The sequence below is a fragment of the Meriones unguiculatus genome, chromosome 2, assembly GCF_030254825.1.
Source record: "Meriones unguiculatus strain TT.TT164.6M chromosome 2, Bangor_MerUng_6.1, whole genome shotgun sequence".
Lineage (NCBI taxonomy): Eukaryota > Metazoa > Chordata > Mammalia > Rodentia > Muridae > Meriones > Meriones unguiculatus.
Window position 1 is genome coordinate 129,433,004 of NC_083350.1, and position 22,012 is coordinate 129,455,015.

Below are 22,012 nucleotides of genomic sequence, written 5' to 3' on the forward strand. Positions count from 1 at the left end.
GGCTGCCTGCTGTCGAACTGGGCAAGTTCATGAAACCTGGGAAAGTGGTGCTGGTCCTGGCCGGACGCTACTCGGAATGCAAAGTCGTCACCGTGAAGAATATTGATGATGGCACCTCAGACCGCCCTTACAGCCATGCCCTGGTGGCTGGAATCTACCGCTATCCCCGAAAAGTGACAGCTGCCATGGGCAAGAAGAAAATCGCCAAGAGATCAAAGATCAAGTCCTTTGTGAAAGTTTATAACTACAGTCACCTCATGCCCACAAGGTACTCTGTGGACATCCCCTTGGACAAAACTTTTGTCAACAAGGATGTCTTTAGAGACCCAGCTCTGAAACGCAAGGTCAGGCAGGAGGCCAAGGTCAAATCTGAGGAATGATACAAGACAGGGAAGGACAAATGGTTTTTCCAGAAGCTTCACTTTTAGGTATATTTTTGTTTCTATCATTAAAAATTAAAAAAAAAAGAAAGAAAGAAAAGAAAGTTAAATGGTTTGAGCAAAAACAAGCGAGAACACAGTCTCCGAAATGACACCCCCTGTGCCTCTCAGGCCACCACAGGACCCTCCTGCAACACTGCTGGGTGATTATGCAAATGAGACCTCAATGTTTCAAATTGCTCTCCTTAAGGGTGAACATCCTCAGTGCTCAAGACATTCTCTTTCTGGCCTACTAAGGCAGTCTGACACAGTCATGTCAAGAAATCAGAAACAAGAGGCTGGAGGGATGGCTCAGGGGTTAAGAGAACTGGCTGCTCTTCCAGAGAACCCAGGTTCAATTCCCAGCACCCACATGGCAGCTCACAACCATCTGTAACTCCAAATGCCAGGGGTTCCACTGCCTTCTTCTACCTTCCATGGGCACTGAATATACATGGTGCAGTTAATATATATGTATATGTATATGTATATATATATATAAAATATATATATACTCATACACATATACACACACATAAAATAAAATTAAAAATCTTAAACCTAATATAATTACTGAAAAAAAAAACAGAAGCAAAGATGACAATGAACTTACAATTTTCAACTTTCCCTTTCATTTACTGTGAAACTTTAACTCCAAGAATATTCATGGCCTCTCACCCACTGTCTTACCTAATCTGAGCTGGGTCCCAGATGGCATGGCCTATTTTTCCTTATTAATAAACTAGTAATCTAAAAATAATAATAATAATAATAAGCCTCTACCTGTTACAGATATTATGATTCTCTCCAGCTCCAACCAAGCCCAGATTCCATAGCCACCACACACAATGAAGGCAAACAACTAAGCATAAAATTATAAGATGATTTACACAAGAACTGTCTTACATTTCCAGGTAGCATAGGCTTATTCTCAAGAATGACTTAAATTTAACATATGTACTGAAGTACTTCTCTTACTCATTAAATAAAATAACCAGCCCAAGAAACTGACCAAAACATTATGTCTGAGCAAAACAGCGTGCTGTAAGTGTGATATGCAAATTTCACTTTAAAAGTCACATTATAGAGCTGAAGCCTGAAAATGCAGTTTTTGAAGTAGACTGTTTCTGTCTCCTCATCCTTGAGACTATTTAATAACCCAGCCTCAGCCAGTACAACTCCTCTCCAAAGCAAGCAAGCAAGCAAACAAACAAACAAACAAACAAAAACTTTAAAAATGAAAAAAATAAAAATAAAAATAAAACAGATGGGAGCTACTGTGAGAGGATTTTGAAGAATTTCCTTGTATTCAAAATCTCAGTTATGGCTCAGATTTCCAAAGAAGCTAAAGCGAAACAATGGCATGGGGGATGCTGAATCCAGAATGTCCCCGAGACAACCTGCGAAGGCAGAAACCAAGTACACTCCACAGCTTTGTAAGCCGAAGTTTCCACATGTGCACCCTGCAAGCGCGTGTGTATGCTTTTATATTCAAAGATGACTTTCAAACCTTCAGAGTAGCTGTCTGCTATTGTGCCTCTTCTCAGTCAACAGCTAATAAAAGTATAGTTGCTATTAGCATATGGAAGTGTTCTCGTTCCCTTTTATTGAGGGAGGAAGAGATTGTTCTTAGTACCACATCCTGTACATAAACCTGCCGCTCTATCTACAAGGGAAGGCCAGGGCACTGTCTGTAGATGCCTAGGCCCAGGGTATACTATTAGCCTGGAGCCTGAGCCCTGAGAACACAGTTTCTAGGCCGCCATTCTCCCTCTAGCCCACCTTTAATCAGCTGTAGGTGTCATCAGTCTCTGCAAGCCATACCATTAATTATTCCCTCAACTCTCCTTCAGCCATCCATACATTGTCCTAAGGCTTCCACATCACGCCTCAGTTGGATACTGAGTTGACATGCCAGATATGCTTCTCCATACAGGGGCCCAGGGCGGCTGGCTCGAGGGGGCAGGAACCAGGCAGTGAAAACAGAAAACACCATTGTGTGTGTGTGGTGTCTGTGGTGTCAGTACAATGCAGAGTGGTGTGACAGTTGGTTTCCACATATATTTTTGACTAAGAAAATGTCAAAAATTATTGAAGGACAACCTAAACGGAAAGTGCCCCTGCAAACCAGAGCCAGGCAGAGAACTAAGAGTACCCCATTACCATCTCCACCATCTGCCCGGTCTTCATGGACCGAAGAAGAACCTGAGGCAGTATATGTGTCCGGAACTAACTGAACAACTTAAAGTTCGAGTTACTGAGGAGGGTGGGGAAGTAGCAGCCCTCACGGTGGAGGCTCCTTCCGTTCCGGGTTTCCTGTGCACCTGGAACTAGAAAGGCCATGTTCTTTCAGCAAAGCAGCTCCCAGACAGAATGCCAGGAGCAGACATCTCTTAAAGCCCTGTCAACTTCCGTCTTCTTTAGGGTGTTTTTCCTCTATCCCTCCTATTACTCCAGCCTTACCTCTTAACCTCCTCTTGCCTTTCTCTTCAGCACTCCTCACTCAGACATGTCTTATTCCTAGCCCTGCTCTCTCTCCCTCCATGCTCCAGCCACACATGATTCTACTACGCACTTCCAGCGCCAAAAAAACAGAGAAGACCTGAAACTAATACTTATTTTGCCCCATTTACAAGCCTGTTCTGAGTTCACATTCTCTCAGCCACAAAGGCTTTGCATTTTACCAACACCCTTTATCCATCCCTTCTTTCTCAATATCCAGTTGATGAGGTCAGCTCCATGCACCTCAGCAACGCTTCCCCACACCACTCCCGAAGGTCTGTCTTTTCTTTCTTTCCTTCCTTCTTTCCTTCCTTCTTTCCTTCCTTCCTTCCTTCCTTCCTTCCTTCCTTCCTTCCTTTCTTTCTTTTTGTTTTTCCAGACAGGGTTTCTGTGTAGCCTTGGCTCTCCTGGACTTGCTTTGTAGACCGCAATGACCTCGAACTCACAAAGATCCTGCCTCTGCCTCCCCGAGTGCTGAGATTACAGTTGTGCGCACTCCTCCGGGTCTTCATTTGAGGAGCCTCTCATGTTGGATCTTTTTCACCCGATGGTTTCTTTGTCAACCTGACGCATGCTCTGAACTGTCAGAAATACAACCTACAGCTCAATTCTGGTTTCGGCATTTCAGGGACTAAGAAACTCCAATTTCATGGATGATTAGGCCAGTCCAAATCTTTGGGCCTAGCCTTAAAAGTCTTGCAAAAGTCTCCCTCTTTATATTCATTCCATATCTTCTGCATCTGCTCTTTCTGATACAATATTGAGTGCTCAAGCAAAGCCCGCCCACTCCCACGTGAGCAGGCTGTTACTTCCATTCCACTGCCACTTCAGAGGATGGGGAAACTTCCTGTCTTCTACACATTCCCTCTTCACACAGGAAATGAGAGTGTTTGTGTAAAAGCTTACAAAATCTACCAAGCAAATGAAAAGAAAGAACAGTGCGCCTGGGCGCCAGTGGCTCGGAATTATAAGGGACCCACCAGCCCACCACACAACGCGTGCATCGGGTGTTGTGTGGTACACACTTTTGTGGAAGCTAAAAGAGGATGGGGAAGGCGTCACAACATAGGATCTCACGAGAGGCCATAAGGGCTTCAGCCGCCATGAAAAGGTTGGGGTGGCCAGCCGAACCTCGCAAGCTCATGCTCCCTAAGTTATTTCTCTCTTGAATGTCTCTGTCATCTACACACTCTCGATGGATTACGTAAAGGGCCGCTTGGACTCGACATTTTAGTGAGCGGATTCCTGAAAACATGCAGATGGTGGCCTACAGAAGGGACGGCTGGTGATGGTACAGGATTCTCGGTGTCACGGGTAGTCAGTTGACTCCCAGCACGTCTCCTCCTCGGCAATCCCCCGGCAGAAGGCACTGCCTGAGGCCCAGGGCCCACAGAGGGTGTCGCCCACCTCCACAGACACTGCAACCAAGAAGAAATTATGTGGCACAAAGATTGAACACCCCAAAGTACAAAACAGGAAAAGGCCAACTCAAACTCTCTACATGCCCCTACCGCATGGGGAAAGCTACAGCAACCGTGAGACCCAAACTGTGTGTACCACTGAGGAACTAGCCTTGAAGCACATTCAAGCACTGTGCCTGTGGGCAAGGGACAGAAATGTCACAGGGGCTGCTGACTTGCAACGTGTAACTGTATACCGCAAAGAGCAGACACAAGAACAAAAACACAAACAGCTAGAGAACAGTGGAACAAATGAAGTCAGAGACCAGAGACAGGGGACGCTCCAGGCTGTAGTTATAGTTCATAATCCTGGGCCCTAATAAGGCCTGTCTGCGCTTGGCTCCCAATGGTCTTCCAGTGCATTCTTTCTCCCTTTCCTTCCTTCCTTTTGACTAAAACTAGTTCAGGTTTATTTCTGTTACTTGAAACAAGGAGTAATCAAAATCTTCCGCAAAGTCAAATGACTCATCGCTGTTCCACTTTTTCTACAGTCTCTTAAAGGCTTCAAAAATGTTTTAGAACATTGGGCAGCAGAATATGTTAACAGGGATCTGGACCAGAGCGAACATATTATAAGAAGAATGAATTATGCCCAAAAAAGAGAAAATAAAGAGCACTCAAAGTAAAGTCATGAGATCCAATTAAATGGCTATTCATGCTCTTATCCAAAGGCAAGCTAACTGTAAAGACATCAGGCTCGTAGACGGAACCAAGTCTTCTGAGAGGCAGGATTCTACAGCAATGCCTCCGTCTAGGGGATTTCATTTGGAAGGTTCCCCAGGCAACTAACCACAGGCTTTCCAAGGGCAGGAAGTGTTGAATGTGCTCTGATGATATCTTTCCAGACCCAAATACCAAAACCAAGTTACCAGTCGGTGGCCGAGTCTTCAGTTTTCAAAGAGCAGGCAGCCATTTGTGGCGACAGAAGCATTGCTCTCTGTTTTTAAGGGGTAAAAAGCACACAACTGGCTCTTTAAAGGTGCTCTGCACAGGAATGTACCTTCTGGCAAGACAATCCTGAGGTGGATGGATCCCCAACGCTGAAGCCACGCCCATCGGACCCAGCTACCTGGAGACCAGTTTAACATGTGGAGCAAGTCAGAGATTGACACTCAGATATCTGAAGGAATGAAATGAGCAGTTCTGCTGGGTTATGCAAACAGAAACAGTAATGCAGGACCCTGCAGTTGGAAGCCATTTATGGAAAAAGTAGCTAAACTTAGAAACCAAATTCATCAACCAAATCCCCAATTGCAATGTTACAAATATATAAAATAATATTATATTATATTATATATTCCCATATGAATACATATGTTTGTGTATACAGATATATGGGAACAAAAATCAAAGGGTTCCAACTAGATTATGATGGAGCTAAAAAGCATTATTTACTAATATTGTTTTCTGATGGTTTAAAAATCTATGTTTGCTTATGAAGTGAAAAATATATCAGAAAAGCTGATGAATCCTAATTTGGGATATATATATATCCCAAATATATCCACATATATATATATGTGTGTGTGTGTGTGTGTGTGTGTGTGTTTTGTTTTTGTTTTTTAATTTGACAGTCTGACTACATGGCTGGCCTGAAACTTGCTATCCAAACCAGGCTGACCTTGAACTCACAGAACTCTGCCGGTCTCTGCCGGCGCTCTGGAATGAAAGGCTGTCCCACCATGCTTGCTGTTAGAAATTCATATTACTGCAGTGAAAGCCAGGACTTCAGACTTGACACTTTCAACATTTTAGCTGGAGTATTGGAACAAGCCTTTTTAAAAGTTGGAAACAGTACTTTGATTCAAAATCTAAACGAGATTATGCTGCAAGTGTGGCAGACAGGCAGTTTAGGCACTGTGACAAAAATCTACATGGCAAAGAGCTACTGAGTTTCATATATATATATTCCAGACATCCACATAGTGAACTATTAAAAACACCAGAAATTTGACTGATAAATCAGGTAGAAACAAATTTTCAGAACTATGTTTAAATAGTCCCAATATAAACTTAGTGTTTCAAATTACTGGCAAGAGGCCATGGTACAGTTGATTTTGGTCTTCAAAGGCTGCTTGACCACAGGCATTAAATAAGTCCACATATCACACACACACACATAATCACTCATATTCCCCTTCAGCACAATCTGCCCTTTATCATGCAGCCCAGCAGGTTTTAGAAACCCACTGATAAAATGTTTAGTCAGAATCTGTTGATTCCCAAGAAGGACTGTCAGAGCGCAGGTTCCCGGACTATGAGTCCGTTTAAAGGTGGGTCCTTTCTGAAGACCAAGATTTAGGAATAACCGTAAAACTGCCATGATTGCTAACCTGAGTGTTTACAAACTGCACCTTCTGTGCATTCGACTGTCTATCGTTGGTTCTCAGAAACAACTCCGTAAACTAATCCTGAGGATGTTTCAAGGGTAAAATTTTATCCGTAAAATTACCTTTTAAAACCTATTTTCTGTCTCTTCTGCTGAACAGGCTGCAATCAACTGCCAACTATCGTGTGTGAGTCGCGCTGGCCAAACCTCGTTTTGATAGCTCGGACTATCAGTGGCAACATAGCACACCCGTAACACCTCCCGCTTAACCCCAGTTTCCGAGGGTAACGCTTTGCCTCTCCAGGCAAAATGAAGACCCAAGCCTTGATTAGTTTACTCCACCCAAATTCAAGAGCCCCTGCAACTTAACATTTCCCTTAAATATTCTCCCCCTTGTACTTCAAGTAATTGGTTTTTTGACACTCGATGGAAAAGAAAAAAAAAAAAAAAAAAACTTAATACTTTCCATATGATTCAAAGAAAATCCTTTTCTTTGAATCTTATTGTTCTCGCTTCAAAATTACCACACTTATCGCATAACCTACAAAGGCAGGGAGGGACAGCACTCTTTATTCAGATAGTTTGACTTGAAATAGCCCAGTGGAAAAGTTAAAAAAAAAAAAAAAAAAAAAAAGGCTCAGATGCTTGTTTCCACTTGAAAACAAACCGGAGCTGGTACCTGCTCCACTGGGGCTGTGCTGGATCTGGGCCTAGGAGACGCCAGCCCGGCCCTGGGTGCGCCCCTCTCCCCGGACCTGGCGGAGTGGCCGACCTGGCGACGTCTTTCCCGTTCCCACGCCCCGGCCCGTTATCCCCCGGCCGCGGCTGCCGCGAGGCCGGAGCTGAACGCGCCCTCGGTGATCCGCCCTCGCCCCCGGCCACCCCGCCGAGCCTCCCCCAGGGGCCCGCGCGGGGACAGCGGCTCAGGTTCGCGGCGGAGACGGGTAAGGTGTCACCGCGGCGAGCGGCGGGGCGCGGGACTCCGACCTCGTTCCGCGCTCTCCCTCGGCGGCGGGGCGCGTCCCCGGGGCCAGGCTCTGCGGCCGGGGGATGACGCTCGAGGCCGAGTGGCTGCGCGGGCGGTCCCGGGACGGGGTGGGGACTCAGGGTCCCAGCCTAACTTAGCGGGGTCGGTCGGAGGGCCGGGTGGGGCGAGGCGGGGTCGGCGGACTCACCGGGCAGCGCGGTGGCCGTGGCCAGGCAGAGGCCGAGGCAGAGCGCGAGAGGGCGCGGGAGGGTCCGCCGCGCACTCCGGGGAGGACGAGCAGCCGCCGCTGTCCGACTCCCTCCTCCCTCCCGGCTCCGGGCGACAGACGGGGCGGCGGGAGGCATGACGGGAAATTCCTGGGCACGGGCGGCCGAGTCCAAATATGAGCATAGGAGACGAGTGAGCGAGGGAGGACCGCGGAGCGCGCCGGCCGCGGACGGGGCCCGCTGCCCGGACCGCAGCGGCCGCCAACTCCCGCCTCCCGCGCCGCCTCCACTGCCCCGGAGCGCCAGCCCCTGCGGGGACAGCCCTTCCGCGAGTGGGCACCCAGGAAAGAGCCTCCCCGCAGCCTCCACCTGAGACCCCTGCCGGGTCAGGATGCCAGAGAGCCGAGAACCTGTGGGATGACGTGTCGAGGTGGCGACGGGATGGAAGTTCTGGCCTGTGCTTAAGACTAAGGCGCCAGTTTAAGGTGTGAGGGGGGCGCTCCATTGCCCCTCAAACACCCAAGACACAGAGAACCACCCCTTGTGTTCCATGTAGTCGCAGGTGAGGGGGAGCATGCCACTCCAACTGTGTGTCTAGGTGAGAGGGTCCCCACCAACCCCAGTGTGTGGGTGTGTCTGTGTGGGTGTGTGTGTTGTGAGATCAGTTAAAGGGCATCCTCTGAACTTTTATTGAACACCATATATGGAGTCAAAGCAGGCTGACAAAAAGTTTTCACTCCAGTTAAATGCTGTTTTACACCAACCTTTCTCCCCACCTTTATTCACAGTCATACCATCTCCTCCCACGACCTCTGCCCCTCCCCCCTTTCACACACACACACACACACACACACACACACACGCACACACACTTTGGTATTTATTGCACACTGCCCAAACTGTAACTGAAATGTACTCTCAAGGTGCTACCTTTGATGATCAAAATGTCCGTTCCAGACGCTTACCGTACAAGCCAAGCGTGTGAGTACCTGGCTTTTCTTTGGCACTAACTCTGCAATTAATCAGATCCAAATGACCTTTCGTCTCTCCAGACAATGAGGGTGATTATGTCTTAACTACTATAATATATCTCTCCCCCCAAACAAATGTTCAATGGGATCTGGAGCTGCAGGATGTTGTACAATCACTTCTCAACATATTAAGATGCTGCAGAATGATTAATTGATGCAAAAACACTTACGGGGGGGGAATGTCAAACAGATTTAGAGGGTGAGTTATTCTAACATGAACTAAAGGGAGATAATTTGTACATCACACTGTGCTTGAAAACACTTTATTTGAAAGTTAGTAAACCTCATTTCCAAACAAATTCAGTTCTGGCAAAAGTATGAAGGCCCACAAGCCAAAGCCCAGTGCATTTGCAATTGGCTGTCCCTAAAACATCTGGCATTAAAAAAAAAGAAAAATTACATCCTATGAATTACACCCGATGAATGGGCAGATTTCACTTCATGTATTAGGAATGACAGCAGAGCTGAGGACAGACAGCCTAAGGAAACTAAAAGCACTTATGTTATAATAGAGCAAAGAAAGCCTTTAAAGGCCCCTTAATATTACTCTTCCAAAGTACCTGGACCATGGACAGCTGGAACAGAATGAGGAATTTGAGTACCCCGCTTCTCCATTCTCATTTGCATTCTCATTCATATATTCATATTCTCTCTCTCTCTCTCTCTCTCTCTCTCTCTCTCTCTCTCTCTCTCTCTTCTCCCTTCTCTCTCTGTTGAAGCCTGTGTTACATAAGAAGCTGCTTTTCTCATCTAGTAGCACAGTCCTTTCCCCATGATCTAAATGTTTAAGAGAAAATGAGTGCAGCCATTTATAAACTGGAGATAGGAACTCTGCATGAAGGGAAAAAGCATGCATCAAAGGACTGTATGTAGCAATTGTGCCTAAGCTTAAGGTATTTCTGTGCAATGGTGGAAAGATGCAAAGCTGGAAGAAATGTGATGCCATTACAAAGCGACTTATGTCAGGATAAGCCGGGAGTTAGTGATCACTTTGTAGGCTTCACCTGTCAACAGCTATTTTAAATGCCTCAATTAAGTAGGTTAAGGGTGGAAGGAAAAAAAAAGTTGATGGGTGTAAATGGCAGACGTTAAGCTGGATGTTTTACACCTGATGTCTCACTTGAATCCTGACAAATTCCCTGTAAAATTGGCATCTCTGTCCGTCTTGCAGTTATGAAGATGGCATAGAGCCTACGCCAGGGAGGGAAGAGGTAGTGATGAAATTCGAGACCCAATCCACAGTGTATATACACCTTTTTACCATGTTAATATGGCCTGTTTTCTTCCCTCTCTCTCTCTCTCTCTCTCTCTCTCTCTCACACACACACACACACAAGGCACCTTCAAAGAGTATGTCCCTTGGCTTCTTGTGGTTTTAAGTATCTGGCAAGCACTAAGGTTACCTCAGGTACAAGAGGTAAAGACTCACTTAGAAATTCAACCCAGACTTAACAGCTCCCCAGATTATCCTTTCTGGGCCTAGAAGGTGTGGTCCATACCTTTGATGGCCTGGGAAGAGGGAAGGTGTTATCCCTCAGATGACTATCCCATGAGATCCATAACCTAACCGCTGATATTTTAGTCATATATCCACACAATGTCCCTACTTGCCTTTTCATCACAGACTTAGGAACAACAATCTTACTTAGTCGTTTAAGCATTGCTTGATTTTGAGAGAACAGGCGTGGCGGAAGTAATCATTTGCCCTGCTTCCTACGTCATTCCTCCCCTGTCTCAGTGGCTCACCGGCAAGCATTCACCTCAGACCAGGCCCACAGGGAACCTGAACAGTTGTATTAGCAAACTCGTGTGCTGTAGCTGTTCTACTAACCTGATGTGTCTGAGGTCAGAGTTTGGAGAAGACAGACACGCATAAGCAAGTCTTGGGCAGCAGAGCTGGGAACAGGCTGGCTACGGCGTGCTACGGTGCTAATGCCTTGTGCTTTTCCCGACACGAGGATAACTTCATTTACAGGACTGCAGCTCCTGTTCTTTCTACATGCCTTCCCAGCCCCTTGCCAGATGTCTCTTAATCATACGCCCTGCAGGGAAGAACCCGACTCTGTCACCATTCTTGCAGGAGTCTGTATTACAAAGCACAGAGTGGACTACAAGATGCCCCCCGACCCAGGCGCCCTCCCTTAGCTGTTCAGCCGTGGCTAACCTGAAACAGTCACATGCTACAGAACAACACTGGCTGTGCGGAAGAAATAGATAGGAAGTGGCCAAGCCTGGTGGAGCAGCTATAATCCTAGCAGGCTGGAGACTAAAGCAGGAATAGGGCTACAAGTTCAAGGCCAGCCTGGGCTAGACACCAAGAACCCTCTTCCAAAATAAGCAAACAAATAAAGGAAAGAAAAATGATGAAAAACTAAACAAAACCAACAAACAAACAGCAACAAAACCCACAAGAAAAACTAGAACCAGAAGGGCTTGTGCCCATGAAACAATTCATTTTCATTTTCTGAAAGAGTGTTAGCCTGGCAGCCATCCCAACCATCTCACTAATATGCTAATCTCACCTCCCCACCCAATACACGAAGCCCTGAGATAGCCCTACCGCCTCCCCCTCCCCCACGTGCCCCAAGGAACTGGGTGGAAATCAACTGTGCTCCCAGTGAGGAACGGACACCATAGGACTAGCTGCTGTTCAGAAGGAGAAACCCAAGTCAGTACTTAAACTCAACGACCTTTCCCCAGACGCCACTGTTTTGGACCAGTTAGTGGCTGGCTGGAGAGGAAGAGCAATACTTCTAGGGGGAAGATTCTCCAAGCCTCTGGGATCCTGCGCTCCTGTCTCAGGGAGGAGAGTGCGCTTGCCCTCAGTCCTGGTGAGAGCCAGGGTTTTATACCGGCAGAAGTGAACCTTCTCCCTCAGTGCACTGCAGGGGGAGCAGGCTGACGGCTGTGCTCAAAGCGGGGCGGACACAGAGTCAATACCAAATGCCCTACGGCAGACACATTTTTATTTCAAATCCTTAAAAAGAATGCCACAGCCACAGCTTCTGCTCCCTAAGCACCAAACGCTCTGAATAGGGACAGCCTGCATTAACGTCAGCATTTTCCTTCTTTCCTAGGTAAAGCGGTTTGCCCTTATCTTGCAGGGCATTGCAATTTGGGTATGGTTAAGTCCTCCCGTTTTGTTGATTAATTCTGGAGAGATCTGAAGTGATGGATATACTGTCCGATTCTTCCAGCTTTGGCTTTGGATGTGCTACAGTGAGTAATAAGTATTTAGCAAGAGTTTAAGTGTTATGGAGACATAAGTAATTCTTCTAAACCAGCAAAGCAGCTTGGTTTTGGCCAGACTCTAATAGAAAGTGAACACGTGAGAGCAGCTACCTACCAATAAACATTAAGAGAGCCGGGATAACTTTTGAAGTGGTACAGGCAACACCCACACACCCATGGGAGACTTCACTTTACCCATCTTCCGACTTGGGCTGTGCCTACATGCTTCTTGCATTGGGAGCATCTCAACCACTTCAGAATATCTAATGTCCAGGAGCGTATTCTCTCTTCACAGTTTCTCCTCAACTGCAAACCAACTCTGGCAACTGTTCATCGACTCAGCTTCAGTCTGAGCCAATTTCCATGTAAGATGCAACTGCTCTCAGAGTCAGTGGCGTGAACTTTGGCATCATCAGATAGAGGTTCAAGGATGGCTTCTACCTCATAGGACACTGGACAAATAACACTGTCTCCAAGCCTTGATATTTTTATCTATAAAATGGAACATTTAACAATTAGCCCCATGTTAGCACAGGTTAAGGCCACAATAAATGTGTCTTAGTCAGTGTCCTATTGCTATGAAGAGACAACCTTACCAAGGCAACTCTTATAAATGAAAGCATTTAATTGGGGCTGGCTTACAGGTTCAGAGGTTTAGCCTATTATCATCATGGCTGGAAGCATGGAGGCATGCATGGCGGCTGTAGAAAGGAGCTGGGACAGGCAGCAGGGAGGGAGAGTGAGCCACTGGGCCTGACCTGAGCTTCTGAAACCTCAAAGCCCACCCTCAGTGACACACTTCCTCCAACAAGGCCACAGTTACTCCAACAAAGTCACATGTCCTAATCCTTTCACAGAATGCCGCTCCCTGTGAGCCTGTGGGGGCCAGTTTCATCCAAACCACCACAAAAGGCCAACACAACATTAAAATCACTAACTTTTATTGTTTCCTAGCAACCTGCAATCATTACAAAGCACACTTTACCTTTAACCTTTATCTGATTGGATTTCCTGTCTTAAGTGACTCATAGTTTTGTTTGGTTTTTTCACAACCAGTGTTCCTACACTTGTATTGCAAAATCACCTTTAAAAAGATCTGTTAATGGTTAACAATTTCACAATACAGTCCTAAAATTTTACTTTTTACAGTATATTCAGTATTACTAGCAGTGATTTCTTTTAATGTTTTATAACTTCTTCAAAGTGACCAGAAGCCTACACTCACATTTGAATATTCAAGCTATTTTGTAAAAATGGTTTGTCGTCAAAACATATGGTGCAATTTAAAAAAAATATCCCCCATATTTGCCGAATGCTTGCGAATGTACAAAATATACCATAAACAAGACAAATTGGCAACATGTTTAGTATGTTAAATAAGAAAGAAAATAAGGCAGGGAAGGTTGCTGAAAATGTTTGAGAAGCAAATGTTAAGGGCCTCAGAGAAGTAAGAAATCAAGCCATACAAATGGCAAGAGGGGAGACTCCAGATGATGAGGCTGTCACAGGCCACCCCAGAAGCACTGTGGCAAGATCTATGACAAGCTGGTTGGGGTAGGAGTGGGGCAGGCAGAGGCAGAAGAACACTGACCAAAAGCCATGCTGTGCTGGCGAGGTTCCGGCTGGCTCTAGGGTCTGAGCAACAGTTCACCAGCAGCGTAAGAGCAGTGGAGGTGAGAACGATTAAACTTGTCCTGAGAGTGGGTGGTTGTTCCTAAGGATGGGGAGCATTATATGCGCAGACTATGCTGCCTACACTTCTCCCCTATAGAAGAATACACTGGGGTGTGTAGAGATCATTCACCCAGCGCAGGGCCCTTTCGGCAGACAGGCTTGGCTGATGGCGAAGCGAGGACCACAGTACCAGCCTTGAGTCTACGAAAGCTGAGAGTCAGCTGCGGTGGCAGGCAAAAGCGTGACCATTCCGCCCAGGCCCCTCGCTAGCCAGGCCAAGCAGGGCAGAGTGGCCCCACCAAGCCCACTGAGGTTGGGGAGAGGAGGGACAGCCCTGCAGTCGTGCCTCTAAGGTGAGGAAACAGGGTGGCTCATAGAGAATGGCTGTAGATTATGGAAGGCCATAATCTACATGGGTCGTGTCCCATATCCATGCTACCATTCCTGGCACTGTTCTTTTGCAGGAACGAATGATAGTAGCTATTTTTTTTCCCTCAGCTCTTGAGCTTCAGGACAATTGGCACTTGTTTAAAGTGTATGGTGGTGGGCTTTCAGAGACTGTGCCAACCCTCTGTTAAAAGAAATAAAAGTTTCCCTATTTAATACTGTGGTGTGAAAAATCCTAATACCAGACACAGGTCACCTTCCTGCATGGTGTTGGCCAGAGGGGAGCTTGAGGTCTTCACACAACGAAAGCTCTTACTGTCTGCCAGAAGTAGGTGGTAAGTCCCTATTGCTACAGATACCACACGCTTTGGCAGCAGGACACAAAGATATGAGGCTGGGGATGAACTGGAAGGTCCGTCCCTGACTGCTGGCTTTTGTAAAGCTAGAAAGTGCTAGGCGGGCTGGTGAGGAAGAACTGTCCCTGAGGGCCCTGCTATATACTACACTGCTGTATTAGTTTCTCGTCTGCTGCTGTGACAAAATGCCATGACCAAAGCAACTTATGGGAGGGTTTACTCTGGACTTACAGTTCTAGAAGGTTCAAGCCCATGATGGCTGGGCAGGGGCAGCAGAACAGTAGGTGGTAGGAGCAGCAGCAGGGAGCCGCATAGCAGCCTGTCAGCAGGGAAACAGAGTCTTCTGAAATCTCAAAGCCTGTTCCCAGGGATAGACATCCCAGCTGGGGACCCACTATTCAAATGCCAGAAACTTATGGGGAACATCTCAAACCACGACTACCAACGCGCCAGACAAGATGGGTCTGCTGGTGCAATAGTGGCATAATTGTTATAAGGGCAACTAACTGCTTTCTCATTGAATGTAAGGCACACTCTAGGGAACTCATGTCTGGTCCAGAAAGCCGGGGCAGCTACTTGGAGCTGGGAGGTAATAGGCCCCAGTGGGGAAATCAACTGCTACTGTTACGTTAAATATGATATGCTTATCAAATCCCCTTTTGTGTTTACGCCCACAGTTGACTGCAGCTGCCAGCCGAGGTCAGGAAGGGAAGCTGTTTTGTTTAGTAGGCAGTGGTTACTGTTGGGACACAGCTCATCACATTGCCTGTAAGTGACAACAGCTCAGTGTTCAACCATAAGTGACTAGAAATCTCTATCCTCCCAATATTTAGGGATCATCGTAGAAGATAGGGCAGAGAGAATGTAAGAGCCACAGGAAGGAGTGGAATGTTGCCCCGCTCTCTGTTTCCTCCAAATTGAAACATTCCATCTTGGAAGGAATCTTATAAGACTCAGAAGCTAACAGACACTTAGATGCTTTGGAGAAAGAGTCTCATACAGCCTAAGCTGGCCTTGAGTCTGCATTGCACTTGAGGATGGCTTCAAACACCTGATCTTCCGGCCTCTGACTCCCAAGTGCTGGGATTACTAATGCAATACCGTATCCACATCCCGTACTCAAGTTATTATTTTTTTTTAAAGATTGTGTGTGTGTGTGTGTGTTGTGGTGGTCAGAAACAAGCATCAGAGCCTTAGAGTAAGAGCTGATGTTGAGTCTTCTGACATGGGAACTGGGAATTGAACTCTGGTCCTCTGCAAAGGAGTGATCTCTGAATCACTGGACCGTTTCTTCAGCCAGGTGTGAACATTCGGCTGAGGCTGGGGAAGAGCAAGACTCCAGCAGAGCTGCCTGCAGGTGGGGCAGGAGCACCACAGCTGTCACCATCCTGCGTCTTCACCCGTTCATTCCAGATTCTGCTTTTCTGGGTGTGGCTGCCTTTGAGTCAGCCCCGTTCCTGTTAATGATCTCGGTGAGCTCATCTGCTCACCAAACTCCACTCAGGAAGAATCATTTTTTTGGCCTGTCACTGCCTTCTCTGTGCTGAATAAACATTCATTCATGTCTCTCCCAGAAAAGTCAACTACACAAATGTTTGTTCTCTTACAGGCAGCCATGAAAGAAGAGCAATACACTCGTAAGTAGCAGGATTCTATTCAAACTCCATGGCATGTGACATACATGACAAAGTCGTGTATGACTTTGCAATTCACTTTCCTTCTCTGGGACTGAGTTTATATCTTAAAGTAAATTACTACCTGTCTTGTCTATTCTGTAAGATGATGGGAGTGAAGTTTAATGAGGGGGCTTTGAAACTACTGATACCTACAGGAAGTCACGGTTGATGCTGGTTGTGTTTTTCTGAATTTGCCCTTTCTTTGAATAAGCCAACACTATTTACGTATCTCGAAGATGCCTCCTTAAGAGTCTGATATAACAAAATATATGCAGTTATTCCCAACAAACTTGGGCGCTTAACATGTATAAGGAATTATTTTTTTGAAAAAGGGAATGATACAAAGTAAATTACTTATTAATGCATAGATGGATAATATAAGATACAGGGACCGAAGACCAAAAATCACTTTGTTGGTTAGAGACACGGCTCAGTCGGTAAAATGCCTGTTGTGCGAGCAGAAAAATGTGAGTTCAGATCCAGGGCACCCACATGAGAGCTGGGTGTAGAGGCATGCATTTTTAACCTTAGTGTTGGGGGTGGGGTGGGATGGTGGACACACAGGAAATCTCGAGTTCATTGGCCAGCTGAGTCTGGGTGAATCAAGTTCTAAAATCTTAAGGCCCTACCTCAAAAGTAAGATGGACACTGAAGCTGACAATGACTTCTGGCCTCTACATACGTACACAAACACGTACACATAATCACTTTGTAAAGCAGAGAGGAAGGGAGAGAGAGAGAGAGATCATGCTTTTTGTGAAAGAGAAATGGGAAAAAAAAAAAAGCTTGTAAGAAGCGGGAATTGCTGTAGGCTTTGGGGTAAAGGAGTATTGGGAAGGTTGCTGGCAGGCTTTGGAGTAACCAGAGCCTAAAATCTATCAGTGAGACTAAAGTTGAATAGCAGCTATGTGGGAATATAGTTAGCAGATATAATGTAGAATATAAAGATACATTTGAATCTGAGCTATAGCAAATCATTTTTAGCATGAATATTTCCGTGATATTGTATGGAGTATACTTAAACATCCATAATTTATCTGATATCGACTTTAGGTATTGTTTTTATCCACTATCTAGTCATTGAGATAATCAGTAAATGTACTCCATATTTCTATTTTTCTTTAAAGACACACCTATTGTCCAGCAAAGTATGTGATTCAGTAATATTATGGTTGTTTGTTTGTTTGTTTCCCTTGAGGCAGGGTCTTAATTTGTCAGACAGGTCTGGAATCATATAAGCACCCATGCCTCAACTTCCCAGTTCTGGGATTACATCTTTGTTCTACTGAAAACCACTTTGACACCGTACTATAAGAATGTGAATGTGGGCATAAGTATGTGCCGCTCAGTATTCGGGTTAGTTGTTAGCATGGGAACAATGGATGTCTCCAATGGAGACACTGACCAGGAAACGTGGATCTTAAGACCCACAGTCTTCTCCATCAACCCCCCCCCCCCCCACGTCACCCAACAAGGTACACAACAGAAGTGTGAGACAGGTTCTCCCTGCCTCTCCTCCTCCCCCTCCCACCAAGTCTGCACAGGAGCAGCAGCAACAAACACCGCTGCGTCTGGCTTGGATTGGATAGTATGTATGGTGTACATAGGAAAAAAAAAAAAAGGTCCAGGCTATGAGGCCCTTTCAGTGGCAGAGTAGAAGGCGCTGAAATCAATGAAATCCATTTGATGTGGCAGTGTGAGCATGCAGGTAGGCCCGGCAGGTCACAAGCAGGAGCCTTCAGAGGGCCAGCTCTCCATTTAAAAGCTAGGAACCTTGAAAACATAGGTGGTATAAAGGGAACCCTAATTCCTGTCTCTCCTGCTTTATAATTACATTCAAAAATAAGCTGCAAGCCTTGGCGGGACTTTTCATTAGCAAGAGAAACTTGGGAATCAACCTATAACCTTCCTCCTCCCTGGAGTCCTCAATGTACACTGAGTATGTTAAGAATGCTAGTAGTCTTTTAAGTGGGGTTGGAGTGACTAGGTAGAGTTTATGAAGGTTCAAGTCTTATAGAGAAAGCAGCAGAAAAAACAAACACTAACCACTTACCTGCATACAGACAGAAAGGCACAATAAAAATAACCATAGAAACATTCTGCTCCCAGGGCTGAGTTTCAAGAACAAATATAATCGGTTCACAGTGATGAAATATGTATCAGAACCAAAGCTCTAAAACACCCCAAAGTGTTCAGGAGAAAAAACCCCTAGCACGGCTTCTGAGAGAAAATATCAAAACAGAAAAAACAAAAACAAAAAAACAAACTTGTATATGAGTGAAATGTGTTGACTAATTTCATGTTACTTCATATTTATAAAAAATACTTTGGGAAATATATATATATATATCAAGTATGGATACCATTAATACATTAAAAAAAATCTCTGAACAACTTCCAATTTTGCCTTTATAATTCCCTTAGCTCAACAGAGTACCATTTCACTTCTTGTTCTTGGACTGTGAGAAGTAGAACATCCATTTCAACCTTGGCAACCCTGCCTCTTGCACCCTCCTTCCCCGTAATCATCACTCATTAAAAAAAAAAGAAAAAAAATTTGTTTGGTGATGAGTTGGTTAACTCTACGCTGGTATCTCTCAGTCAGATTCTGATACTGTCTGAAAGTGGGCCCCAGAGAAGCCAGAATTATCTGGGGAGTTCAGTATTCTGGGCTCTTCCTGAGACACAGTGACTCGGGTCCCAGAAAGTAGCTAGATGATAGACAACAAGTGGTCCACACAGAATTTTCCTCAATCTGTTCAGGCAGTAATTGCTGCCATTGCAGGCATTCACCATTACATCCAGCTATCAGGACTGGTTTCTGATATGTAATTTCCAACTGGGAATGCAAGGAGGGTAAGTGTTGTGGATATAAACATGTTTTTGTTTTGGTCCCAGGTGTGGGATGTGGAACTGATTCAGACGGTCCACAGAAGCAGACTGCTTCATGAAGGCTCTGAAAATGGAGCTCTTTGCCAGCTGCAGATAGTTTAAGTCTGAGGACTCTGAAGAGAGAATAAACGTCAGAGTCCATAGTGAGGCACTCCAAGAAAGAACAAGGCTGCTCCGGGTTGCTGTTGTGAGACACAAAGTTGGAGATCTCCTGAAATGAGGTTTGGGCTGGTTCCAAGAAACCGGAGGACTGTAACCAGCAGGAAGCAGCTAAGAGAACTGCACCCCCTCTCCCGCTAACCCTTTCTCCTACCTGATGTTGGGATGTTGGAAGGGATTGGGGTGGAGTGGGGAGAAAAAGATAAAAGAAATGTAAATGAAAGTTTTAAAAAAGTACACCAACAGGTAAGCTTTGATCTCTATAATGCTCCCAACAGAACCGGGAAGGATTAATAGAAAAAGACCTAAGACACGACTTTCATAGCTTTTCCAAGACAGACAACTCACTTGGAATCCAAGTAATCAAGTCAAAGCAGAATGTTCCATTTCAGTTGTTAGCTGTGTACACCACAAGACTGAGCTGCTTCCTCAGAAATCCGCTGAGCTCTATGTATGCTGAACACCAGGACTACTGTATTCTTCAAAAAGGTAGTTATTTCCCGTAAGGTTATGTCAAACCTTAGATAACTAGGATATTAAATTTATCAGAATACAGTTTTATTATTCCAAGTAATCAGGAATTTATGAATCTGGTTTCAGAGTACAATGAAAAGAGTTGGGACTTGAGACAGGTGGGCAGTGAAGAGCACTTGCTGTCCCCCCAACCTCCCAGAACCAAGTCAAGCAGCTTACAAACACCTACAGCTCCAGTTCCAGGGTATCTGATGCCTCTTTTGGCCTGCATGAGCACCCACACCATGTAGCATAAATACAGAGATACATACAAATATACAACTTATAAGAGGGTTACAGGGCCTATGTTTATCTGGGTACAATAAAAATACATCAATGTCTCTAAACATGTTAATTATGCATGCAATATTACTCCCACAAATATCTATAAATAAGAAGGTTCGATCTTATGACTAGTACTTTAAATATATTGAAGCAACCTTAAGGAAAACCAAGAGGCTGCTTTTTGTTAGTGTGGTATTGAAATGTGGTGAATTTAAGCGTTAAACCATGTAGACCTCACAATAGTTAGAGAAAGAGCAGCTTAAGTTCTTTAAACCTGAGTCTAGGATTCCACAATTCACATGCCTGCTTATAGAAATAGTGGGGTCTTTCCTGCTCACTCCTTGCCACTGCCCTTTGCTGGCTCCTAGGAACACTTACCGCATACCTGAGACGGCGTTACAAGGTACGGATGCGTCCTGTGAAGTTAATTTAAGACTGCTTGATGAAGAGGTTATGCCAGCACCATGTTTAGGACACTTGTGGAATTGTTCAACAACAACACAGGACTGATTGTGCATACCATGTTCCAAGATGTCATCTTTTCCACCAGCATGCACTGCTCCTCTCTGGCGAGACCAAACTTTTCTAAAGACAGACACTGCCCTAGTTCTTGAAGACTGCCATCCTTTGCAATGTTACTAACCCTAAGAAAGAAAATTTAAATTTTGATTATTTTACCTTTTTGAAGCAAAAGAACTTATCACAAGAAGTTTTAGGTATTTTGGAGAAAAACAGTAAAATGAGGAAAAAGCAAAGTGTAGTGTTTCAACGCCAAATAAAATAAAGAGAATCAACAGATGGAATCCATGATAGAGGTGGATCAGCAGTTAAGGACACTTGGTGCTCTTTCAGGGAACCTGCATTTGGTTCCCAGAATCCACACCAGGCAGTTTGCAACAACCTGTAGCTCCAACTCCAGGAATTCTGAGGCCCTCTTTTGGTCTCCATGAGCACCCACCCACACACAGCATGTAAATAAACACACACAGACACACAAGGGAAGGTGGGGAAACATACACATAAATAAAAATATTTTTAAAAAATTTAAAAGATCCTTTTACAAAGAGAATACATTACTTTCAAAAGAAAAAGAAATATGCGCAACTGTCCAGTTTTTGGTCGTCTTGACACACTTTAAAGGTATCTGTGAAGAGGACCCTAAACTGAGAAAATGCCTCCATCAGATTAGTTCTAGGAGAGCCTGTGGGGTCATTTTCTTGACTCATGAACAGATGTGAGGGGGACCAATTACTCTAGGAGGTGCCATCCCTGGGTAAATGGTCCTTGGAGGTTAAAAAAAAAAAAAGTAGCTGCAGGTAAGCCCGGGGAGCAAGCCAGTAAGTAACGTTCCTCCATGCTCTCTGCTTCAAATTCCTGCCCTGACTTTCCTTCACGATGGACTACAAACTGTAAGATGAAAGAGGAAACAAACCCTTTCCTCCCCCAGCTGCTTTTGGTCATTGCTGTTTTATCACAGCAACAGAAAACTAAGACAGCAATAAAAAGTTTGTTCTGCTTAAGTATTAGAAAAAAAAATTTCCGAGCATTCAAAATTTTAATAAGCGCAACAGTTAGCTCAAAAGGGCCAAAACAGAAAACCACAAGGTCTTTACAGTAAGGTTTGCCGCAAGTATCTTCCCGAAGATTCCATTAACTAGAATTCTAATTTGCTTTCCCTTTTGGAAAAGAATGTGTGTATAGTGAATGTTCCCAGATATTTGGGACCAGCCATATTATTACTTTGTCAAATGTGATGAATTACCATAGTAATGCAAACCAACCCTCTGCTCCTGGATTAACCCAATTTGTGTACTGCACATTTCTGGAACCATTCACTGAGCAATGTTGTTTGCTTATGATGCCTGTGTTTCTCTTCAGGGAGACTGCCTCCCGTCTATCTCACT

The 22,012-nt window shown here is 45.1% G+C and overlaps 2 protein-coding genes across 3 annotated transcripts in view; one reads left to right on the top strand and one right to left on the bottom strand.

Moving 5' to 3' along the window:
* Msrb3 (methionine sulfoxide reductase B3) overlaps positions 1 to 8,099 on the bottom strand; it is a 119,588-nt gene extending 111,489 nt beyond the window's left edge. For both annotated transcript variants that reach the window (XM_021652208.2, XM_060378125.1), the window contains exon 1: positions 7,886 to 8,099. In XM_021652208.2, coding sequence (XP_021507883.1) covers positions 7,886 to 8,088 — 203 coding nt within the window. In that variant the 5' untranslated portion in view covers positions 8,089 to 8,099. The remainder of the gene's footprint in view (positions 1 to 7,885) is intronic.
* LOC110557686 (large ribosomal subunit protein eL27-like) lies at positions 6 to 386 on the top strand. The gene has a single exon (XM_060376928.1). The coding sequence runs from the start codon at positions 30 to 32 to the stop codon at positions 378 to 380; it is 351 nt and encodes a 116-aa protein (XP_060232911.1). The 5' UTR covers positions 6 to 29; the 3' UTR covers positions 381 to 386.
* Positions 8,100 to 22,012: the final 13,913 nt, after the last annotated feature.